Below are 24707 nucleotides of genomic sequence, written 5' to 3'. Positions count from 1 at the left end.
AAACTGAATATATTCACACATATCTTGTGAGTGCAACATTAAGCATATATATATATATAAGACCACTCTAAAATGAGTAAATGGTCAAAAAATCAAGTGGTAAAACAAACAATTAGAACATTAAAAAAATAAGTTATATTAAATACATAGTAATAAAATTTATTACAATTTTTAAGATATAAGTATCAAATTTGAGATCATTTATTTTAAAGAAATAAGCAAATAGTAACAATCATTCCATAATTATTAAAACCAACCTGGCAAACAAAATAAGAAATAAATAAAAATAAAGGAATGAACTAAAATTATTGCAAAACTCATCGAGGTAGAAATATCATTAAAACATCTAATGTGAATGATTGTATTTAACTTAATTGAACAAATAACAAACAATAAATCAACTGCCAACTACACAACCATAAATAATAAAAAAAAAATTTAAGTCTGCTGCCAATATAATAAGCAATTTAATAAATATAAAACAAAAAATAAAAGTGCAAAACTTCACAGAAAGTTAAAATCTCTCCCTCTACAAATATTTTCAGCATTTATTGCTACTATAAAAAGGTGCTCAAACAATGTATCTTTGGTGGAGAAAAGAGTACTCTTTCTCTGGCATACTGGCCAATGTTTAAACAGTATTATAAAGACCAGTGTAAAAATACAAATTTCTATTTTTTTTTCACGTTAAGAGTAACATACGAGTAAACATTGACTTATATATATATATAATATATATATAATATTTATATATATGATTGTATAGTATAGGCAAGACACGTTACAACTAAAAGATACAAATACAAATCATGCCTCACTACAATATCTTCGCTATTAAAAAAGATCAGTTTAATCCATTAACTTGGTCCATCAATTAATCAGTGCGATCATTAAGCTTACAAATTTTAAACAATAAACAAAACTAATTCTTTCAAATTCACAACTGTAACTTGTTTTCATTGCTCATAATTAACTAGTTAAATGCTTAAATATCTGGAATACAACAGACTGAGTACGCCGAGGCAAAAATTTACTAGACTCGGAGATGCAACTATCAGATCTTGATATAACGGTTATGTTTCACACAATATTTAAAAATCTAAGAACGAGAAGTGAATAATAAATAAGTCAACACAAAGTTTAATAAAATTAACAGGGAAATTGGCACCCATGTTAAACATAACTCATAAAAACCTGGAAGTTCATCTAAATAGACAGTACAGGAGAAAAAAAAGCCTGCACAATATTGGAAGAGAACAGACCCGATTCAAGAACCAGGCCACAAAGGCAAAGGTAGATGCTATAGTCCAAAAGCATTTTTATTAAGGCAAAAAATTCAGGCTGGCAGAGTGATCAACAACTGTTTTTCAACAAGTGGCCCCAATCTTCAAAGAGATCACAGGAAATGTTTCATTTTTGGCTTGACCATTTATCATTAAAAAGTTATTTCATTTTCAATAAATAAATATTAAAACATCCTTATATTTAACATAGCAAAAAATTTATCGGAACAAGCAATGGAAGTATCAATAGTAGCTGCTGGTTATATGACTAAGGCCAATAATACCATTTGATAACTGCAAAAAATATTCATTTTAAAGTAACTATGTAATCTCATATCCAACGTAACATCTGTAAAGTTAGAGGACACTTTAAAATTTTTTAGTTATAGGGTTCTAAGTGCTCCCCTTCTCTAACAAGTGACATCTGCCTTTACAGTGACAAGCTTAGGGAAGGGGTCTCTTGTAACTTCAGCTAAAATTCAAAAGAGGAGAGTTATTTCAACAGTTTAGACAGAAAGGATCAACTTTCATTAATATTTCGGACAATCCAAGGTTTTCACTAAACTATGTAATTATTTCAAGTGGAATACAGTAATATAGATAAATATTGGTATACAATTCAACTTAGCGTGAAATACTGAAAATGCTTATTCAAACATCAACCCTGCCACATTCATATATCTTCCAATAGCTTCCTTTTATTTTGCAGTTTCATTTCGCAACAGCTGCCAAAGTTCCAAAAGGCAATAACTGAGTAACATTTTAAATACAACAACGTGATTTGTTCCGTTAAATACCAAGGCCAGGGATTTGCATATAACGATAGATATACAAGCGATAGTCTTTACTTGCAAGAACGACAGAACCATCGTCCATGAGCGCAACATCAAAGCACTGAGCATGCTTTACTTTGCTCTCTGACGCATTCACTAACTGTCCATCTTGAGTGAATATTGTTATGTTGAAGTTGTTATGATTGTCTGCTACTAAAATTTCGCCATTTTGGTTAATACAAACACCAATAGGATAATTTGTTAAGCCTTCTCCTCCGATTTGACGAAGAAATACACCATCGTAATTGAAAACTTTTACACAATGTGCCCGATTATCGCTGATGAAGATTTCTTGTTTATCATTAACTACCACTCCATTAGGAAATTCCAGATGTTTAGAACATCCAAACTTCTGTAAAACATTGCCAAGTTGATCAAATATTATTACTCGCATAACTTTGCACTCAACTACAATTATACGTCCTTTAATATCAACTGTTACCCCACGTGGATGTTGAAGAATATTAGCTCCAAATTTTCTAACGAACTGTCCATATTGGTTATAGATCTGTATTTGGTGCGTAGGGCTCCTTTCAGTGACTATGATATCACCAGAAGTTTTAACCACAGCCACTCTGTTGGGATAAAGAAGTTGCCCATCACGCTTACCACATTCTCCAAATTGAAATTTAAAGCGTCCTTCTTTATCAAAGATTTGGATTCTGTGATTGTTGGTGTCAGCAACTATGATATCATTCTGTGCATTAACAGCAACACCACTTGGCTCTGTGAATTGACCCTCCATTACCCCGAATTCACCAAATTTACAGTGGTAGATCATTTTCTGTCTTTTTATTTGGGATTTCAGGGGATACATACTAGCAGAAATGAATTTTGAAGTAAAGTCTATAACAGGATCAACATTCAAATGAAACGAGTCACTAGAGCCGTTTTGAAAGATATCTGTTGGTCCACTTGACCATTTTTCATAAGGACTAATGTCACTCAAGCTAGTATTAAATGGTCCGAGGCTATTTGCAGAGCCAAATCTTTTGGATATAATGTTAGATTCATACGCATGTCCATTTTGGTAAGAGCGATCCGAATTGACTACACCATTTGGTCGTGCTATTGGTTGTGGTTTAGTTGCAGGAGCGCCCTCAGAGCTATGCCGAATATATCCAAAAGTGTTTCTGACACCAACTTGGATGGCTTGGTAATTGGACAGGAACTCAAGATCAATAGACTGCATATTTACATCAGGATTGTAAGAGATTACGCAATGTAGCTTTGAATCAAGAAGTTGCTTGAAAACCAAGATCTCTGTGGTGCTAGAAAACTTCATGATGCGATCGACAAAACTGGATATATGATTAACATTATCGACCATTTCTTGCACTTTATTATCTATCAAGCTTAATGAAACCATTTTAGTGTTGTAGAGGTCTTCAAGTTCTTTCATGAGCTCTTCTTTGCGTTCTTCCAATACAGAGCAGTAAAAATTAAACGTATCATTGATTTCAGCCTGAGCTTTATGATATTGCATTTGAAGGCGAGAAGACAGATGATCAACTGATTTGGCAGCATTTCTTAAATCATTAGTTTTGGCTTTGCTTTGATCAACAAGCTCTGCAATCTGTTCGACTTGCCTTGCACCAATGTCTGATATGTGTTCATAATCATGAAGTCCTTTTGGATGATCAGTAGTTGTGCATTCCTTGCATATCGGTATATTGCAAGTTCTGCAAAAGAATCTTAATGTTTCAGTCTTGTGACGTGGACAACAAAGGAGCTTATCAGTCTTAAAATCGTCTTTGCTCGATTGCTCTTTAAGATTTACAACATGATGACCTTCGAAACAGTGCATATATTGATGAGCCATGACACAGTTTCCACACAAGTAATTAGCACAATCGAAACAGCGGGCAACAGCGTGGGTGTCTTTAGTCTTGCAGCCCGTGCAAGATAATGGTGATCCTTCTAAAGTAGATGTCTCTAAAACGTTGCTGATTGCGTAATCGGATGGAAAACCGGATACTCCTTGAGACGGTAGAGAACAATCTTGCTCACATTTGGGACATGTTAATTTCTCATGATTTTCTTGGACCTTTTCAAGACAAGGCTGGCAAAATGTGTGCAAGCACGGCAAAACTTTTGGAACAGTGAAAGTTTCGTGACAAAGACTACACTCAGTTCCTAAACTTTCAGGCTGTGTTTGATCTCCAAATGAACTAAGTTGTGGAGAGCCAAATAATGAGGAATCTGGCAAAGAAGGAGTAGGTGATGCCATTATGAGAAGTGCCTCAAATTATGGAAGAGCCAACCTGAAATATATAAAAAATACTATTATAGAATATCACGAAATAATTAAAGAAAAACATTTAAACAAAACTTAGAGCAAAATGAATTTACAGTTTTCGGAAAGAAAAAAAAAATATAGTACACGTTAAAAAATACTTATCCGATTTTTACAACTAGCACTGTGATTGACTAAAGAAAAAAAAATTATCGATTTTATCCTAAAATACGCAGAAGAGTACCAAATATGCAACGAAAATATTGCAACTAGTATTTATACATTGGGTATAACAATCTCGTATCTTATACATTCCTTGGCAGAGTTAAATCTGAACAAATTAGTTCAACAAATTATGTTCCTTATTTAGATAAAAAATTATATTCGGATTTGGCAGAAATACATTTAAATAATAATGCTTTTTTCTTCAAATTTAATAAAATGCAAAATTTGAGAAAAAACTTTTCTAGGTGAATGCATAATTAACGTGAAAAGTAATTCTTATTCCACATTTCATTTCACAAATTATCAGAGATTGATTAAACGACAGAGAGAGGACATTTGTTTTCATATTTAAAGCAATGTTTATACATCATTCATCATAAATATATGCTTGGTATTTGTTTCATTAAATAAAAATTAGATTAATTTTAATTTTTATAAATTTGAATGAATTTTGTTTCAGTATTCTAATAAGACTCGTTACGTTGTTAGGTGATTTTTTTCGATCCGCGAAATTTCACATCCTGAATTTTACAGAGAACCCTTAAAAGAAGATAATAGAGATAAAATTTAGCTAAATGTGTAAATTTGCCAATAAAAGATTTATTGAATTCGAGAAAACTTGAACACGCTTAGAGAGCTTTTCTTCCTTCAGAGTAGTATTACACATTGTTTAATTCGAAATTGATAAAGAGGACCTTAAAGGCAATCTTCACCATAACTTGATATCTTTGAAAGGAAAATAAAACACTTCGTTATTTATGAGAATCGAAAAGAGTGTCTTGTTCTGTAAATTTATAAAAAGCAATTGTGCTTTTAATTATTGTTAAGAGTTTACATGGCTTTCTTGAAATTATATACGGTTAAGAATTAGAAAAGGACCTTGTTCTTCGATTTTTTTTCTTCCTTTTTTTCAGAGATTTATATTTTTGACACGATCGGGATTTGGGATCGATATCCTACATGTAATACCATGTAATGGGCTGGCATTATGATTTGATTTGATTTTATAACCGTCGTTGAACAGCCAAACCAATTTTTTGGGTTTACGACTTATAATGCTCAACTCCACTTTCCTGTTATTTTGAACCAAATCAAGAAGACAAGGGAACTTCTGGATCAAGTATTGGGGGAAATTTGCCTCCGTGGAGGACTTTCGGATAGAACTAACCCGCGTTTGTGTTACATTTAGAGGAAGACCACGAGAACCTCCCACGGTTAGACAGCTTAGTTCTGCTGCTTCATGTAAGCTTGTTCCGTGGTGCTGTCCGGTGATAATTTTTTTTTTTTTTTGAATGACAACGCAACCAGCAGTGGGTACAGAGAGAGGACATTCAACGTCCAGCACGTTTTCCAGATCTGAGTTCTATTGAAAATGTGTGGGATATTTGTGGAGGAGTGTTGCTAATCGAGAATGTCCTGCAATAAACAATGACACCCTCATCCGTGCACTGACAGAGGAATGAGACAAATTGTTAAAAAAGCTGCCGCATACTCTTGTATAAAGCATGCGACGACGTCAATGTCTTCTATGGTGGTCACACCTATTAACATCTTACTCCAGGATGCCTACAAATAGTGTTTGAATTTTTTTCAATTTCACGTTTTTAGCAAAAAATGACAATTTTGTTTCTTGAACACATTTCATACCTTCTGGGTTTCAAGTATAATAAATTATCTTTTTTTTATTTAATGTTCTAACACTCTGGGATTCTTTTATTTTACCAAGTCATTTATCCATGCTTAAATTTTTATGAGCTAAGCAGATATTTGGGTTCGTCCGTAAATACACTACCCTACAATAATGGAAGAGACATTTTCAGTTTTAGACATTTTTTATAAATTTCTTAAGCACTTTGAGGATTATTTTGTAACTTAGAGGTGTTTGGTTCACGCGATTTTTCATACTTAGCAATAAGATACAAGGCTTTCAAAGGTTTGAGAGACCGGCAATAACTAGTATTACTAGTATTTTACTAGTACTAGTAAAATACTAGTAAACTAGTATTTTTAAACACCCTATGCAGAAAATCAAGCAATAGGCTTGTATCTTATATCGATTACTTTGGTTGTTATTTGAAATAACTGAATAAAAGTTCGTAAACCTAGATTAAGAATTAATGGAGATTTTTTATAAAAAAAAAATAACTTTGCCTTAAATTTTTTTGCTCTATCTTTAAAAATATGCAATAAAATCAAACAAAATTAATGGAACAATTCAAACTTAATTACAAAATTATTTTAAAATTTGAAGAAAAAAATTTTAAAAACCTGCGCAAGATATGAATAAAGTTATATATATAATTTATAATATTTATTTATAATAATCTATAATATTTATTATTTAAATAATAAAGTGTAATGATAAATGTTATGCAGTTAGGTAAATGAAAAACAAGTTCCTTGAATTGAAAGAATTTTTTATTCAATCGAAATACCTAATCGAAACCAGAAGCAAAATTCAATTCTAGTACACATTTAAAAATTTATAAAAAATATTTATTCTAGTGCACAAGTCAAAACTAAATTATATGACACAAAACCTAGGTCGACGTGATCAGGCATTATTTAATGAAATGATATCCCTTTTAAATAGCTAAAGTTAAAACGTATTTAAAGTCTACGAAAATCAGACTTTAAGAAATAAACTGTGACTTACAGAATCACCAACTGAGTTTATGAACTATTATGCAATTTATAATTAATTTCTTTTATTGATAATTTTTGCATAACACTCAAACACATTACAAATATAAAAGTTATTGGCAGTGGTAGCAGTTTTGGTGGAATTCAAATCGACTAATTAAAGCTTTTGAATTAAAGCAAAACTCAATGAAAATAATCGAAAGGTTATCACATGCTGTATATCATGTGAAAGTAAACAAAATTTAATTAAGTGGTAAAGAATTATGAAAGAATTAATCTCTAGGAAGATTACTAAAAAATGTTTGAAAAGCAAATTAATTTTGGCAAAAAACTTTTCCTTTAACTGAAAGTCCATTAAAAAGTAAAGGCTGACTATTTTGATTCTAATATCTACCAAACTTCTAAATAAATCAAGTTTCGCCACACCTGATCTAAACAGTAACAAAAATTAATCTCTAGAGATATTAAAATTCAATTTAAAAATATGCAGCAAATATTTCCTATGCAGCTAATGAATATTCACAAACCACTATTTCTTGAACAATAACAAAAGAAACAAATATTCTGATATGTTTAAAAACGAAACATATTTAAAATTCTGATAAATTTAAAAACGAAACATATTTAAAATTCTGATAAATTTAAAAACGAAACATATTTAAAATTCTGATATATTTAAAAACGAAACATATTTAAAATTCTGATATATTTAAAAACGAAACAAGTAACATATACTGATGCGTTTAAAATCTAAACAAATATTCTGATAAGTTTTAAAACCGAAACAAATATTCTGATTAGTTTAAAAACGAAACTAAACCTTGAAATCGAATCGAAAATAAAAGCACAAGTTCAGTTTTGATTTCAAACCTTTTACGAGCTTCCGCCCATTGACACACATAACAAACAATTCAAACAAGTTATTTTTAACTCGACTTTTAACAACTTGAGAGATGCGTCAAATAATATCATGCTATTTGTTTATATTTTGTATATAAGTTTTAAAAACGATAGCTTTTGACTTGCACTTCGTCCATTGCAATGGATGGCATCCCAAACACAGATGGAAAAAATAAATAAAAAAATCGAATTTTTAAAAAAATAGTTTTATCTAAAAAAATCAGATTTTTTAAACATCAAATTCTAAATCAAATCAATAAAAATTTTTTATTCTTTCCCTCAATGAACTATTGTTTAAAAATATCAAGCCATCGAAGATAATTAAAATAATTAAACTTTCATTAGATTTTTCTTTGAAGCCTTATTTACAATATTTAGCTCCAAATTTATAAAAAATCTGCAATTAGTAAGTCGCTTTTATAACAGAATAGACAAAATTGGTTCAATGCTTTTACACCATTTCTACAAAAATTCGGTTATTTTATAACTCTCAGACAAAAGAAAATATTTAAAAATATATCAAAAAAATCTTACAAATCAAACTAAACCTTTGAGCTCTAAAATGTGATATTTTCACACATACCGACAAAGGAAATTAAAAAAAAAAAAAAAAAAAAGCACTCATAGCAATACATTTTGATTTTAAGCAGCTAAGACAGTGGGGCATATTCCATGGGACAATAAACAATTGTTTAATACACAAACTTATATTTTAAACAAATTAATATTCCATAATTGTACAGAATGGATATTTTAGGGGCATAAATATTTTATGCTTACATTATGAGTAGGAATTATATTAAAATTATTAGTATTGTTCTTCTAAACAACTATTTAAAATGCCTGAACACATCAGGATCAGGCATCGGTACTTGTTAATAAATACATACCAAGGTATGACAAGCATATAACAGTGATTAGCAAATTTTATGATTTATCTTTGCATGTTTAAAAAAATTGCAGTTTATATAATAATTGATAGTAAAAATAAAAATGCTTTGTTTAAAGAATTTTTAATTATTTTATTTCTGAAGAAAGACTACTATTTTTTTTCTAACTTCCCCAATCTCTAGTAAAATAAGACAAAGTTTCTTAAAGATTGCTTAAATGGTTTTAAATGTGATTAAAAAAAACCAGAGGGAATAAAAATTGTTGAAAAAAGTCATAATTAAAACGCTGGTCTACTAATATTCTGAGGGATATTATAAAGTAAAATCTAATTTTAAAATTAATTCGTTGATCATTTTTTTAATGAATAGAAAGATTATTTTATTACAAGACTGGCTGAACAATAATTTCCTCATGAAAAAACATTAAAAAAATGTAGTTGCAGGAGCATTTAAATCACAAATTATTATCAGCAAAATTGAGTTTTACAGAATTAGTTAATTTAAGCTCATAAAAAGGTATAAATAATTTAATAATAATAATAATACAAGAATAAAAAATACACAAAAATTTATGTAGTTTGGTTTTCCTAGTCTTTAAACTGCTCATTTATACGATTTCCAAAATTATTCCAATATGCGTAGTTATCAAATTATAGCACATATACCATTAGGTAAAAAAATTAGAATTTTCAATACGAAACCAATACAAGTTAGCTTATTTTAACGTGTTTAAGAAATGCAATCAAAAATTTTCAATTGTTAAACTCAAAGTTTTAAAGGAAAAAATTATTTATGAAAAAATGTATTTTTGTAAATTTAAAAGTTATCACTAACTTTTTATTTTAATATTACATATAGATATATTGTGAATTTGGTAAAGATGCGTGATTTCCGAAAATCTTTGAATGTTTGAGAAATCAAGAAGTTATATTGTTATATGAATATAAATATTTATCTACCAATATAAAATAAAAACAAAATAAATTTAACGCGGATAAACTCTTGAATTGCGAATAAATCAATTTTTCTACAAAACTCAAATCACTATTAAAACAAAATGTTAACTTAGAAATAAATATTACAAATATTAATCGAATCTTACCTTTTCCTTATCCGTTCTTTAAAAATAATTATTCTACCTTTCCTAAAAAAATGAAAATTTCTTTTTTCGAAAATTTAAATATAATCGATGCATTAAGAGCACTGGTGCATTAATTTTTCTTTAATAACATTTGTGCAAAAGTCGCACCATTAATTTTAGCTTACAGCTCCTTGAAATTTTTTAATTTCTATAATAAACTAAATTTTTGCAGATTAAATATTTTTGAATGTCAATTCTTTTTGACCTGGGTTTTAAATATTTCTGAATGTTAATATTTTTTTTGAACTGGGTTTATGATGATATCCACTTACTTTGTTTTGCTATAGTTTTATCCAGTTCGCTGGAAGCACCAGCAAGGGGCGCTAGCAAGCTAGCCCGCCATGTTATGAGTGCGGTGAGCTATTGAACAGCCTCGACGCCAGCTTATCGTATTTTCTTGTTATCAATAAAGAAGGGTTGCATGCAGGGTCATACGTTTCATCTAACTCGCCAATGGTTGGCGAGAATCCAGTTTTTGTTATTGTTTTGGAAATTTAGAGATGGACATAGAAATTTCTCTGTGTAATGAACTAACTTAGAATAAAGCTAATTTCAAAGGATAATAAGCTATTTTCAATTGCAAAAACAAACTTGCGGAAGATTTGTCACAGAGTTCATTACTTCCATTTGTGCAGTGAACTGAATTTTCTTTATCTACACTAATAAATATTCTATTAAATTAGGAGTAGATATTTTAAGAAAAGTATTTATTTAAGAATAATATTTGAGAAAGGAAAATAAGACTGAGATTAAGGAATGTATTTAGATTTTCAATGAATTCAATAACATAGACCAAAATTTATTTAACTTAAAAAATACTGTTTTTTTTTTCCTTCTCTCCCTTTTTTTTTTTTTGAATTTTCCAGGCTCATTATTTTTTATTAATTATGAAAAAAAAGTCCATTTTTCTTACAGCTTTATGAATGTCAAAAGTTTAAAAGCTGATGTTTTTAACTACTGATGTATCTGAAAATATTATGCATTAAAAGTAAAAAATTTAATTAATTTTGAAAACAAAAATAACCCTACCTTCATTTTGTCTTCAACATTATCTGTAGATAACTATTAAATAAAAATTTATCAAAAAGTGTATAATTTTTGTATTAAAATCTAAAAAAAAAGAAAAAATTAACTGAGGGAAAAAAATAGGTTGAAATGGGAATAAAAAGATCCAATTAGTATGAAAGAAATAGTGTATTATTAATTATATATTATTTTAAACTCGATGTTTTAAAAATAAATTTTCTTATTTATTACTTTTAATTACAATCAAATGGAAAAAAAAATCAATGAATAAAAGTGCTGCAAAATTTCATATCACTCTAAGTTTAGAAAACAATAAAAAGTAATAAAAACATTTTATGAACTTTGAAAAAAAAAAAGCTCGTTGGGGTGATCCAAGCCCACTCTGGGCTGTAATGCCCAGAAGATATCTTTGTAAATACACTTCTACTGTACATTATATTCCATTATACATTTTTTTGACGAAAAGTTATAAAAATATATGTATTAATATTTGTATAATAATTTCAAGCAAGTCATTTAAATTTATTTTCAGTAATTTAAACCGATTCTAAGTTAATCCGACAATTAATAAAATAAATTTATTTAAAAAGGTTCTTGTCTTAATCGAATTCTTTTTTGTTGATTTAGAATTCACGGTCTTCGCTGTGGTAGACTACTTATTAAAATAAGTTTGTAAATGTTACGTTAGCTCATTGAGTATTTTAACAGAAAATGGATTGCAGTCAAATCGATTGACGCATTAAAATAATTTTTGCTTAATTAATATATATATATATATATATATATATATATATATATATATATTGAAGATAAATAGTTTAAAATAGTCGTAAGTTTATCAATTATTGAGCTGCTCGTTGTAAATACAAACACACTCTAGAACAATAGAATTTTTTATAGGGCTTTAATAGATTACTTTTAGATAAATTTAAGATTGTGTTATAAAAATTTCCCCATTTTTCGTGATTTAGAAATCATTACTATCCCAACATGATTTACAAAACAAACTGTTTTTGGGATAAACAAAATGTTTCGTACATACCATGTTTGATGAATAGGAAATATATCTGTAATAAGATTAAAGTCATATAGAGAGTAGTACTACGTAACAAGTCTTAGAGGAACTCCAAGTGAAAAAATTAGTCCTTGAAAAAAAATAATAAATGAAAATATATTGTAAAGAGCAAACTTTTAATTATGCGAAGCAAATTTTTTTCACGCGGAAAGTATGGATATTAAAGGTGAATTCATCACAATTAACGAATGTATTTTTCTTAAAGAATGACCATCACAATTTTCGTACGCACCCGGAAAAAATGTAAAAATTATGTTCGTACCTATCGGAATAATTTAACTCTAAGTAAATCTAACTAAAAATTTAAATTCTTTAAAAAAAAAAAAAAAAAAAAAAAAAAAACTTTAATTTTGACCGCGAAAGGGAGGAAATTTAGAGCGACCTTCGATTTCTTTGAACTATGCCATCATTTGCTCGCTAAGGGTAAAATAAGAGCATGATTCTCTATCAGAAAACAACCCTTGATTTGGTTTAAATGGATAAATTCAAATTTTAAAGAATAAGAAATCAAAATAAAGAAATTGCATAATCGCTATTTTTTTAAAAGAATAAATTCTAAATATTTTAACTCCTAAGCAAAAGTAATGAGTGATTAATATTTATACAAAAACAAAACGTGCTTTAAACAAAAGCTCTAAAAATCTGTTTAATTTCAATTTTTTAAAATTAGCTTTCAGTTTATTTAAGCTTTAAACTTCATATAAGCTAGAGTAGAATATAATCTTAAAATAACGTATTCATTACAAACATATTTCATTCCTCTTAATTTTGCTACATTTGTTTCAGGGGCCATACGAAATCCAGTTACAGGTTCGAAATAACGGATTCTGTTCTGAAATAACGGATTCTGGACAAATTCATAATCGAATATTGGATTGTAAGATTAAAGGGGTTTAATTTCAATAGTTATTTGGCATTGAGTAAATAAACGTTAAATTGTGCAGTTTAGATTTAATATTTGTTAATCTAAATTTTATGATAAAACCCAAATTATATCGAAAATCTATGAAACTTGTTATTTTTGTGACCATTCAACAAATTTTCTATAATGTTTCAGGCATAAAACACAAATTTCGTGAAATCATTTCACACCTTAGCTTCAATTTGCTTACACACCAGCCATTTGCTTACATTAAATAAGCCAGTCTTCCTAATCAGAAAAATTACAGTAAATTTAAAAATTAGATATTTTTTAAACATATGGTGTCAGATTTAAAAAGTTCTCTTAAAAAGTGATCTTAATTTTATAAAAAAAATTGTATCTTCCAATAGAATTTTTATGTTTTACTGTGCATCCTTCATTATTTAATTTGTAATTTCTAATACTTATATAATATTTATTTTTAATATTTTTTCAATTTCTAATACTTTTATAATTTGTAAATTTCCCACTATAGCTGCTCGATCTGCTTTCTAAATTTAATTATAATTTGAACTACAACAATATAATGCATTCAAATTTCCCTCACATTGAGATTCGAATGAATGTTTTTACGTAAATTTTTTACAAATGCGAAGCAATATTTATCTTAATTTGTTTACGTTTAAAAAGCCATTGTCAGTTTAAAACTGCAAATGGTTTTGAATTCAAAATCCATTGTTTTTTAAGTCAATAAAATTCGTAATCTAGTTGACAAATTTTTAATTTTTCTACACAGTTTTATTATTTTGTAGCACGCATAAAATATTTAAAGACATGTAAAACAATTTTGCAATGTGACATTTACTTAAAATTAAAACTTAGGAATTTTTGAATTAAAAAATATTCATTTTCTTTTTTACAAGAATTTAATTTTTGCTTTCTCTAAAGCCTCGGGTTTTAACTTAGTGCATTCTTTTTAACATTAATTCTTTCTAATTTTTTTTAATAAAGCAGGTGTTTCAAATGAAGAACGAATTAAAAAGTTAATGACTAAAAATTAAATAAAACTTTGAAAGTATTAGATTATATCTAAACATTTTCTTCCTGAAACATTATTTTGTTATTTTTCACCAATAAGCTAATTTTCTGGATTACATATAACAAAATAATAATATAATAAATATTTAAAAGAGGGATTCATTGATTAAATGCTAGAAATTTATTTTTAAGCTGGAAATATTGAGAGCATTTATACAAACGTATAAAACAGCCCTAGGTTGACAATATTTGTAACCATTTGTGTGCAAGCATCTAATATATATTTAATTAAATCCTAAATTGCAATATTAAAAAGATTAAGCTTAATGTCATTTGTAATAATCCAGTGTGATCAGTTTCCCCTCAAAGGTAATAGACCCAAGGAGCCCCGCTTGACATTAAAGAAACTGTTTAAATGAAATAGTCATTTTTTCAGGACTTGTTCCTGAAAACACCTCTTTAAATGAGTTCTTGCCTTTATTCCTGAATAAGGGTACTTTTGCCCTCTGAAAAGATTTAAAACAATACGTATATGGAGATGAACATTAATTTAAAATATGGCTCCCTTCCGTGTTGGCAGATAAAATAATGTAATAGCACAGAAAATACATTCGAGTAAAAGACGATAGTTTTAGTACTAAATGCAAGTACTGTCGATGTTGAGCAAGAACCATCAGTATTGCGACACAGATGTGTCAATTTTTTTGATCCTCTATACGCTGACTTCGTTTATTTGAGCGAATTTTGTTGTTATAATGTAATTTTGCAAACAATAATGCTTTAAATTCCCTACTTGTATAAGCAGTATGAGAAAAATAAATATTAATAGTAAAACTGAAAAAAAGTTACGCAAAATGAAATAAAAATGAAACTACATCTCCATAATGCTACAAAATAATAAGAAAAAGGTTATTAATAAATAAAAGGGGTTACATATAATCAGAAACCCCTTTTCACATGAATAACATAAACGAAAAATATCAGTGTGAACCATTAAATGCGCAATTTCAGCCTAACTTATTTCTTTAGGAGAAAAATAAGTTGCTTTGCGTGGAATAGAGAGAGCAATATCCGCATATACGACAGGATTACGTCGCATTCTTCCACACAATTATTAGATCTTAGAATGTTTTACATTTTCTTGTTCTCCTCCACCGAATTGTCGCCAAATCTGGCTCTAATTTTACATTGAGCATAAAACGTCAAAAGGTGAACGTGCGCTACGGTCGCTGCGCAACAGGCGGAAATTTAAGCAAGTCGCTTTCAAGATCAAGGAGTTTTTGTTTTGAATGAAAATTTTATAAATTAGAGATAAAATAATTACCAGTCGCGAAATAGAGAAACTGATTATTGCATCCTTCCCTTTTATGTGTTTCACATATAAATATCAGTATAGATGAAACGTCAAAACAAAAATTAAGGCGCAATTCAAATGTGCGCGCGAATTTCCGACGATTTTAACGTAACGTGGTTTTATGACCTTGAAGACCTGACCCTAAACTATCTGTATTCAAAACAGAGGTAAATGCACCGATTGCAAATCTAGGTAAATAAATGTAGCAGCGCGGAGAGTTTACAGTCACTCAAGTGTTGAAAGATCTTCTGGTCAAAGACTTCACGTAAAAAAAGGATATATATATAAAATTAAAAAAAAGGTTAAAAAGGGCTTTCACCGATTTAGTGGCGTATGTACCTTCTTTTAATGTAATGTAAATGGAATTCAAAAAAATGTGGCAGCTTATTGTTATTAAAAAAATAATCTTTCTGAATTTTTGAGCTCTTGTTTCAGTTACAAAATCTTTATTTTTAAAGTCTGATATTTTAATTATTCTAAAAAATATTTTTGAAAAAAAAAGTATTCTAAAAAACTTTTTTCAAAAAATTGAGTACGATAGTTAATATGAGAATATTTCTCGATTTTATTATCGTCGATAAGCAACCTATCAACACAATTTATATGAGACATTAATGTTCACAAAATAAAAGAACATAATTAGCACAAATGTTAGAGAAATTGTTCCGCTTATAGTACATTAAAAGTGCTCGTCTTATTTTTTATAGAAAATTTGAAAAATTTCATAAAAACTTTCTATAAATGTTATTTAGAGAGGAAAACAATCCATAAAATCTCTGAAAATAAAATTTTTTACCAATATTCAAAATGTGTTCTCAAAACCTCGTATTTTAGTAAAAATAATTCTATTTTTTTTATAGTACAATTGTGTCATAGCCTTAATTTTTATTTCAAAATTTTCTCCTTTTTCCGTAATTCTGAACTTAACTCAGAAAATTGTGCAATTTCCTAGTCAAAGAAATACTGGGAGCAACAGCAAGGGGAGAAGGGACAAATTGATTAACACACTTTTAACTATTTTGGAAGATTCATTGACTATAATTTGAAACTATCTTATGAGTCAAATCTAGGTTGAAATGAAACAATTAGCATGTTAAAATGTCTCTTATAAAACTGTTCCTCCATTATTTAAATTAACCATTTTCATAGAGATATAACTAACTTTATCATATTATAAAGAATGAATCATTCTTCTGAATTGATATTAATCCTAAGGAATTTTTTTTCCAAATAACTGTTAGTTGTTTTGTCAAAGTTTTTTTTTCTCCAAAAATATGTTTTTGTGTAAAATAATAATGAACTAACACAAGCGTACTAAATTGATTTGATATTTTCAATAAACACCCTATTCACGTAGTGAACTAACGTCATCTTTTCTCAATGTTTTTACAATTTAACCCAACTCAGAAGGAATCAACCATCGGTACTAATAAGTCACCGTTAAGCGACATTTACTCATATTTACGACACCTATTACGATTAATCCGACAGCAAAGGGATTAAGAGTTTCCACAAGGCTTAACTTTTAACTGTAGATGTTTTTTGAGCTAGTAGAAGATAATTGTATTAATTGGCTAAAGCTGAGATTAAACCATAGCTCAGAAGACGAGGTAATCTGAATCAAGGGAATCCCAAGATGAGTTACATGAGTTATAGGCGAACTATAACATTAGTTGAAACTAACTATTTGTACTATATGTCCCTAATCCACTTATTTAAATGTCACAATTTCACATACGGTATGAGGAATAACTTCTACGTCATAAACACAATTATAAATAAACTTGAGACATCCTTGCGAAAAACGTTATAGATAAATTATCGATTATTTTGTTACCTTAGCAATTACAATGAGAGCATTGACTAATATGACATGGTCCTTGCATTCATATGTTGTAGATATCGATTTCTTAGACTAGAGGAACAGGTGCAGAGAGAGGGAAAAAAAAAGGTAGGGCACGGGGCCTGTTCATCTACTCTTCATACAGGACATCCTTTCAGGTAAATGAGAATTGCAGGAAATGCACAACATCTGTGCCCGTATGCAAAAAGCGCTTTTTGGAAATTGTGAAATGAAAAAAGAAATTAAATTGAAATAAACTAATTACAATTTTTTTTTATCTATTAATTAATTAATAAATTTTTTTTTTGAACATTGTTTCGATTAGCAGATCCTTTACTAAATTCTCTTTAATATCTATTTCTATTAAGATTTAAAAGAAGATTTAGAATTTATAAATTAAAATATTTACAAATTAAAATATTAATAAATGCACAACATATGTGGCCACACGCACATGCAAAAAGCGCTTTACAGAAATTGTGAAGCGAAAAAAAAAAGTTAAATTGAAATAAACTAATCACAAAAAAAATTATTTATTATTATTATTATTAATTTTTGAACATTATTTCGATTAGCAGATCCCTTTCTAAATTCTAACTTGCTGGAGCCTTAAATATCTATTTCAATTAAGAATTAAAAGAAAGATTTAAAATTAATATATTTTCTACTTCAAGGTGATTGAAAAAATCGTAACTGTTCAACGTGCGTTGGTGAATATTTTGAGAGCCACTATTTTGCCAGTAGATTATTCTGGGAAACAGAACCATATTCAAAATTCGAAAAAAATACTAGTTATAAATCAATTATACACTTACCAAGGATACGACTTCACAAAAAAGGGAAAATATTTTAATAATTATTTAAACGTTAAAAAGGTTAGTTAGAATAGATAGAAACTCTATCCACGAATGTTTTATTTGCTACAAAAAGAAAATTGAGAATGTATCTTATCTAACCGATGGGGAATTCAATCAGATAAATTAACTTGGCGGGTAATACTATACCGGTAATCCGATCAGCAAATATAATGGAAATTAATAAGAAACAGATGGAGAACAATGTTTTTATGTTAGAATTTTATCTTGACGTTTTTGCTTGTCAATGGAACTGAAAAGGGCCATTTCGAAAAATTGTTGCTATTAACTATTGAAATAGAACACCAAACCAGAATATCGAATAATTACTACAGAATCTGTGTTAAATGTAACGATTTAGTAAAAAGTACGATCTCGGTTAAAATAAGCACTTAATGAACAAAATTATAAACAATTGACCACCGTTTTGCCTTTAAATTACACTCAGAAAGAATTATTTTGCTTTATTTGATAGGGGACCCTCGTAGCATCTTAATTTCGGAAGAAATGTATCATAGTTAGAGAAAGCAACGTGGAGTTTATTTGGAAAAAATTTGTAAACTTTTTTTTTTTTTATTTTAATTTTAGAATTTTTTTTTTCAGCTGTCGATTAATGCACCAGTCATGCTAGAAATTTGCTGCCTCATAAGCAAAAATAGGGGTCGACATAGTCACCTGGATGTACGGTAATGAATCAAAATTTAAACCACGTTGGTCGGAAGTATTTTCTTAAGAAATAAAAACTTTTGCAAAAATTTACTTCAGACAAAAAAAGAAATGAAGGAGACCAGTACGGAAAAAAATAAAACATTTTGAAAAAAGCAAAAATCGACTAATATATAGATATAATGTGCTAAAATAGCAAACTTTTTAAATGTTTGTTTGCTAAATTTAAAAAGAATTTTTTTAAAAATTTCATCTTACAATAATATTTTTGCACGATTTATTTTTAGATTAAATACTCCCAAAAAATTTTTTAACCAAATGACGGCAAAACTGATAAAATGATAGCATATTCTTGCAGTTTTTTGAAAAGTCAAATTATTTAAAAAATTTAAGCGGGGAAAGAGTCAGAATTCTTTATAACTTGTTGAAAATAATAAAAATTTAATTAAGTTTGATGAAAATTTGGGTACCACATGCTTTTAATAATAGCTTTGGTAATAGGTACGTAATTAAGTTTGATGAAAATTTGGATACCACATGCTTTTAGTAATAGTTTTGGTAATAGATTAGTAATTGAGTTTAATGAAAATTTGGATACTACATGCTTTTAATAATAGCTTTGGTAATAGGTTAGAAATTAAGTTTGTTGAAAATTTGGAAACCACATGCTTTTTATAATAGCTTTGGGTATAGGTTAGTAATTAATAGGTTAGTTCAAAATTATAAGTTAATTTGCTAATAACTTAGTTTAAAAGCTTCAAGTACAATTTCAATATGTTTTTCTTCTTTTGTATAATAATAAAAAGCCTACCGCATTTTATATTCTGCTATATATGAAACGATCTTATATTATAATAACGAAAAAAAAGAAGAAAAAAGAGACCAAGTTGAAGAACCCTTCTAAGAGAGGAGACAAGACCTCTCCTGAATGAGAAGACTTCCTGCTTGGGACGTTCTCAATCTCAAGACGTTTCCTGCGGAAATACTACGGACATTTGCCCTCCCGAGGAATGATTCATTTGACTTATTTTTTAATTTCTCCAATGATAACAAAATTCCATTGAAAAAGGTGCACAATTATTGCAAGTCAGATAAAGATAAAAGCGTGCCTCAAATGAAGTTATAAAAGGTGACCTTACTTTTAGTTCGTATTCGTTTATTTATGCAGCATCATGGTTTCTGATTAAATACTTTTAAGTGAAAGGGAAACTGATAGTCAAGATAAAAGCAATTTCTGCGCATGGCGTCAGAGAAAAATAATCCAGAAATTGTTATCGAATATTTAAGTATTTATTATAAGAGAAAAACGTGAATAAGACTCATTAAAATTGAACAAAAGTAATTAAATTAGAAAGTATATCGAAGTAAATAAATTTAGAAATATACTGAGCGAAAAATAGAGCACCTTGAATAACCATTGATCTAAAGATCGTGTCTTCACGTCTAGTACTCAATTTTAATGGTTCAAAGGGGTGACCTCAAATATACTAATTTATTAGTGCAGACAATATTTTAAGTTACGAAACCAGACAAGCACGCACTTCATTTGAATAAACATGTCATTGTTTCGACTGATACGAATTTCTGACCCCCAGGGGGTAACAACAATCTGGGAAACTGGGAAATATGTTTCCCATAGTTTGGTCAGGAGAGCAGTCTAATATTTGGACAACGTAATGTTAATTTTACTTTTTGCGTATTTCGCCGTATCTCGAGAAATTTTTAAGCGAATTGAAAAATTTTTGGGCACTAATTATAAATTCCGTATACGCAAAGATAATTTTGCGCAAAATATTTTTTATTTAGTAAATATTTTTCATTATTTTATTTATTACTAGTCGAAAATTTTTTTAATAGTAAGGTACACTATTTTTTACGTACTTTTAAAGTATGTAATTTTACATGGCAAAATATTAATTTGATTGAAATCAGTCGAATAGTTTGAAAAATTTCCAAAAGGCATAGGGCTTATTGTATCAGGCTGGCGTCATTCGTAAAGAGCCGGATTTTTCCATTAGCCTACAAAATATGCAACACCAAACAAGCTGATTATTAGAATTTCATTAATGCTGTCAACAAGCTGTAACTAAATGAAGGCATAATGTCTGCTGTCGCTTTAATCAGTTTGGCATATTGTTTATTGGGATAGATTATAATACTGTAACTTAGCTGATTAAAAAGGAAATTTAAATATTAAAAAAAATTTTGAGGGGCTATTTGATCATTCTTTTACGTGTCACATAAAAAAAATCCTAAATAACTATGTTTATCTAAGAATTAAAAAAATCCGAAAGCAAGTGTTTTGCTTGAAATATAGTTTAAATAGCTAGAACATTGGGAATAATTTAATAATTGAGCTATGGGAGAAAAAAATAATTTTGGTACAAAGGAAAATATATTAAACAAAAAAAAAAAACCTTTTTTTAATAGAAAATTGTTTAAAAAATGATTTTATGGAAACTAAAAGTCTTTCTTTAAATTCTCTTAATATTTTCCTCTAAAATTTTCTAATGCTAAAATTGTATGAATCACCCTTTCCAAAAGATGGTCTCTTACTTTTCTACTGGTATAATTAAGTTGACTGTAATTAAGTTACTGGTATTTAATCATAACAGCAATTTATAATTTATAGGGCACATCTTAATGATGTACTCAACCAAATTTATTTTCTTCATAAGAAAATTAAAATATTTTCTTAAGTCCAGCTAAAAGACGATTAACAAGTTTTCAGCTGAAATGCGGTTTGGAAAATTAATACTTTGTGAAATCTGCAGCGTATTGTCACAAAAGATTTGCAAAAATATCAAGTATTTGAAAGCGTATCAAGAGACTCATTTAGTAAAAAAAAATTTTAAAAAACCACTTAATTCACTTTCTCTGGTTTTTCATTGTAAAACTTTTTCTGAAAGTTGCATAGCAAAGGATTAAAAAAAAACTGACAGTTTTAATTACTGTTTACTGTAAAATAAAGTAAAACTAATTGTTCGAAATATCAGCAGTTGCATAACTGTATTTAAGCAGATTTCCTCGTTTGATTGTTAAATTTGCGTTGAAAACTGAAAAGGCGAATTTCTTGCTGTCCATTTTTATAATGATGCATTTCGAGCATTGTCCACTTTCGTAGACACGCTTTTTGAGCTATGTCCATATTTAAAAACTCACCAACGATGTATTTTCAAAATATCAATCAATTGCATTAAGCAATCATGAAATTGAATTTCTAGACACTGTTGTTCTGTTTACCCTAAATCAAATTATAAAAGTTAATCAAATTAAATAGTTCTTGAACTTCTGATACCATATTTTAACAAAACCACAGTTCAATTTAACATCATATTAAGGTTGCTCTTTTTTCTCCACAGTCTAACAGGAATCACAACCACACTTTTTCTACTTTTTCATTTAAAAATGAATTCTTTAGAAACTGTATAGCAACTGCTCAATATAGAGCACCCTAATTAAATATTTCACAAGCAAGTTGCACACTTAAAACTGTTTTCATAAGAATAAAAAAAAGGACTAAATCCACAAACAGGAAATTCGTTTTAAAATAAGCTTGGCAGAAAACAGTTTGAAATAGGAAATGGGGATTGTTACCAAGCACTTTTTACCTCCCGCCTGAAAATCTAGTACGTCCCCTTACTAGCAGAACCATGGATCAATATCCACGTGCCCCCTTTCAGATCGATAAGAAAGCGCCGAACGGGGAATATTATCTTTAACCCACCCCTCTTGGCGCTCAAAGTTGATTATTTAGAATCTAGTGCTTTTTAAGAGATTGCTAAAAACATCCAAGTCAAAATCGTTAACTATTTCAGAAGAATCCAAAGAATGTGAAAAAGTATGAAATACGTAGTAGTTAAATAATTAAGATGCAAGTTTTTTTTTTATATTGGGAGCGTCGCTATAGTTTCCCCGAATTGCGTCAGTTGAGGGGATGAGCGTAGCTTCATTCTGAAAAGTTGAGCGCTTGCGTAGAATTTGTTTAATTTTTGTTGTTAGTTCCAACAAGTGGTCATTCTCAGAAAGTTTTTATTAATATATAGATCTGCATATTATGCTCTAACAAAAAGAATAAATTATGAAAAATAAGATTATTTTCAGTAATGTCTGAATTCGTGTCTTACAATAGAAGAAAGAATTTTAGAGGATATTTATAGGTAGAACCAGTGCCGGCGAAAGAAGTTTTCGCTCCCCGGGTGATGCTGCAAACAGCGCCGGGCGATAATTTTGAGCGCTTAATAATTTTTCTTTGAATTGTATCACTAGTGTAATCATAACGGTATAGAAAATTGTTTTTTATATTTTAAATTACAATACTGCTACCAGAAAAGTATAAAATCCATATCAACCATAAATGTTGATTTGAGAAAAAAAGTCTAGATTAAATATTTATTATAGGTAATATTCTTAATGAGCATAATCTTTTATGGCATACAAATATAAAAGCTTAAACACTAAAATTTATTTTTTTCGTGCTTTAACAGACGCAAACAATTTCAGAGTCTTTAAAATGAACTGTTTTGGTAGTTTTATTTTCGATTTTTGAATCGAAAGTGTGACTCGAAAGAATTTAGTGCCAAAGAATCTAGCCTCTGTGTCATTTCAGACTTTTTATATATAAACGTCGTTGAGCAGTCGACCCAATTTTTGGGTTTACGACTACTAATATTCAACTGTGCAGCCTTGTTATTTTGAACCCAATCCAGAAGACAAGGGAACTCTTGGATCAAGAATTATGAGAAATTTGCCTTCCTGGGTGACCTTTTGATGGAACTAACCCGCATTTCCGTTACATGGAGAGGAAGACCACAAGAACCTCCCACGGTTAGCCTGATAGCAAGGGGACTCTAACCCATGATCCGTCTTCTACTGAGGATATTTCACGTCAGCACTGTGGTCGGTGCAAGCCGGATGCGGAATTCTTATCGACCAGCCATCGCCGGGATCGAACCCCGGTTCACCTCATTGGAAGGCGAACGCTCTATCCCCTGAGTCATCGTGGCTCATTGCAGACTTTTGAATTATGCAGATGGTTTTAAACTTTGAGATGTTTTTGATGGAGATAAGTTTTGGGTCCCTTTAACCAGACGCTCCAGGCGATCGTACACCCCTTTCACCGGCCCTTAGTAGGACAGCTCATTACATAGAATAGTTAGAAATAAGATTTATGAAAAAGGGTTATAAAGTTATTGTTAAGTACAAAGTTCATTTTAAAGTGTGCTTACGATTCTTTATAAAATATAGTGTTCGTTATAAAGTTTAGGGTTCGCTATGAATTGTTTACTCATTAAAAAAATGATAAAATTCGTTATAAAGACGTTGAGGTACATAAAGTACTCGCAGAATTGCTAATACAGAATAAATCATCCGAATATCAAAATCTGAAATATAATAAAATATTTGATTCAACATGTTTAAAAAAAATATGTATTTCATATTCATCTGAAATACTTATTAAATTTATCTTTCAACCACAAATAAAGAAAAATCTAAAGTTCATTAGAAAGATATTACTAAGTTTTAAATAAAGTTACAGCAAAGTAAATTTCATGCAAAAAAATAGCATAATATGCATTCATAGTAAAAAAGTTGAACTCTTAAATTTATAGAAAAGGAGGAAAACTTGGACGAAACATTCTAGTCTCCTTTTAAAAACTAAAAATATGTCCAGTGAGGAACAAAAAATACAACCGAAGTAAAGCCTAAATATATTGATTTGTTCGTATGTTGTATTAAGTATTTATAATATGAAGTATTTGTTCGAAATTAAAACCAAAATATTTTGAGGAATGACACCGTGTGGTTTTAATTAACATGTTATTTCAAAATGAAAAA

General features: G+C 29.0%; 1 protein-coding gene across 5 annotated transcripts in view; it reads right to left on the bottom strand.

The window, feature by feature from the left end:
* Positions 1–1852: 1852 nt before the first annotated feature.
* Positions 1853–24707, bottom strand: part of LOC107438139 (protein brain tumor) — a 57316-nt gene continuing 34461 nt past the window's right edge. For 4 of the 5 annotated variants that reach the window (XM_016050342.3, XM_016050346.3, XM_043045857.3 and 1 more), the window contains exon 2: positions 1853–4380. In XM_016050342.3, the coding sequence (XP_015905828.1) occupies positions 2073–4346 (2274 nt within the window). In that variant the 5' untranslated portion in view covers positions 4347–4380 and the 3' untranslated portion in view covers positions 1853–2072. Of the gene's footprint in view, positions 4381–10423; positions 10554–24707 lie in introns of those variants that run through there. The other variant, XM_016050344.3, reaches the window with a different exon arrangement.

The sequence above is a fragment of the Parasteatoda tepidariorum genome, chromosome 12 (genome assembly GCF_982258835.1).
Source record: "Parasteatoda tepidariorum strain Cologne lab strain chromosome 12, Ptep-v5.0, whole genome shotgun sequence".
NCBI classification, from domain to species: Eukaryota; Metazoa; Arthropoda; class Arachnida; order Araneae; family Theridiidae; genus Parasteatoda; species Parasteatoda tepidariorum.
The sequence above is the reverse complement of the archived record's forward strand: the minus strand, read 5'-3'. Positions and strand labels throughout refer to the sequence as shown.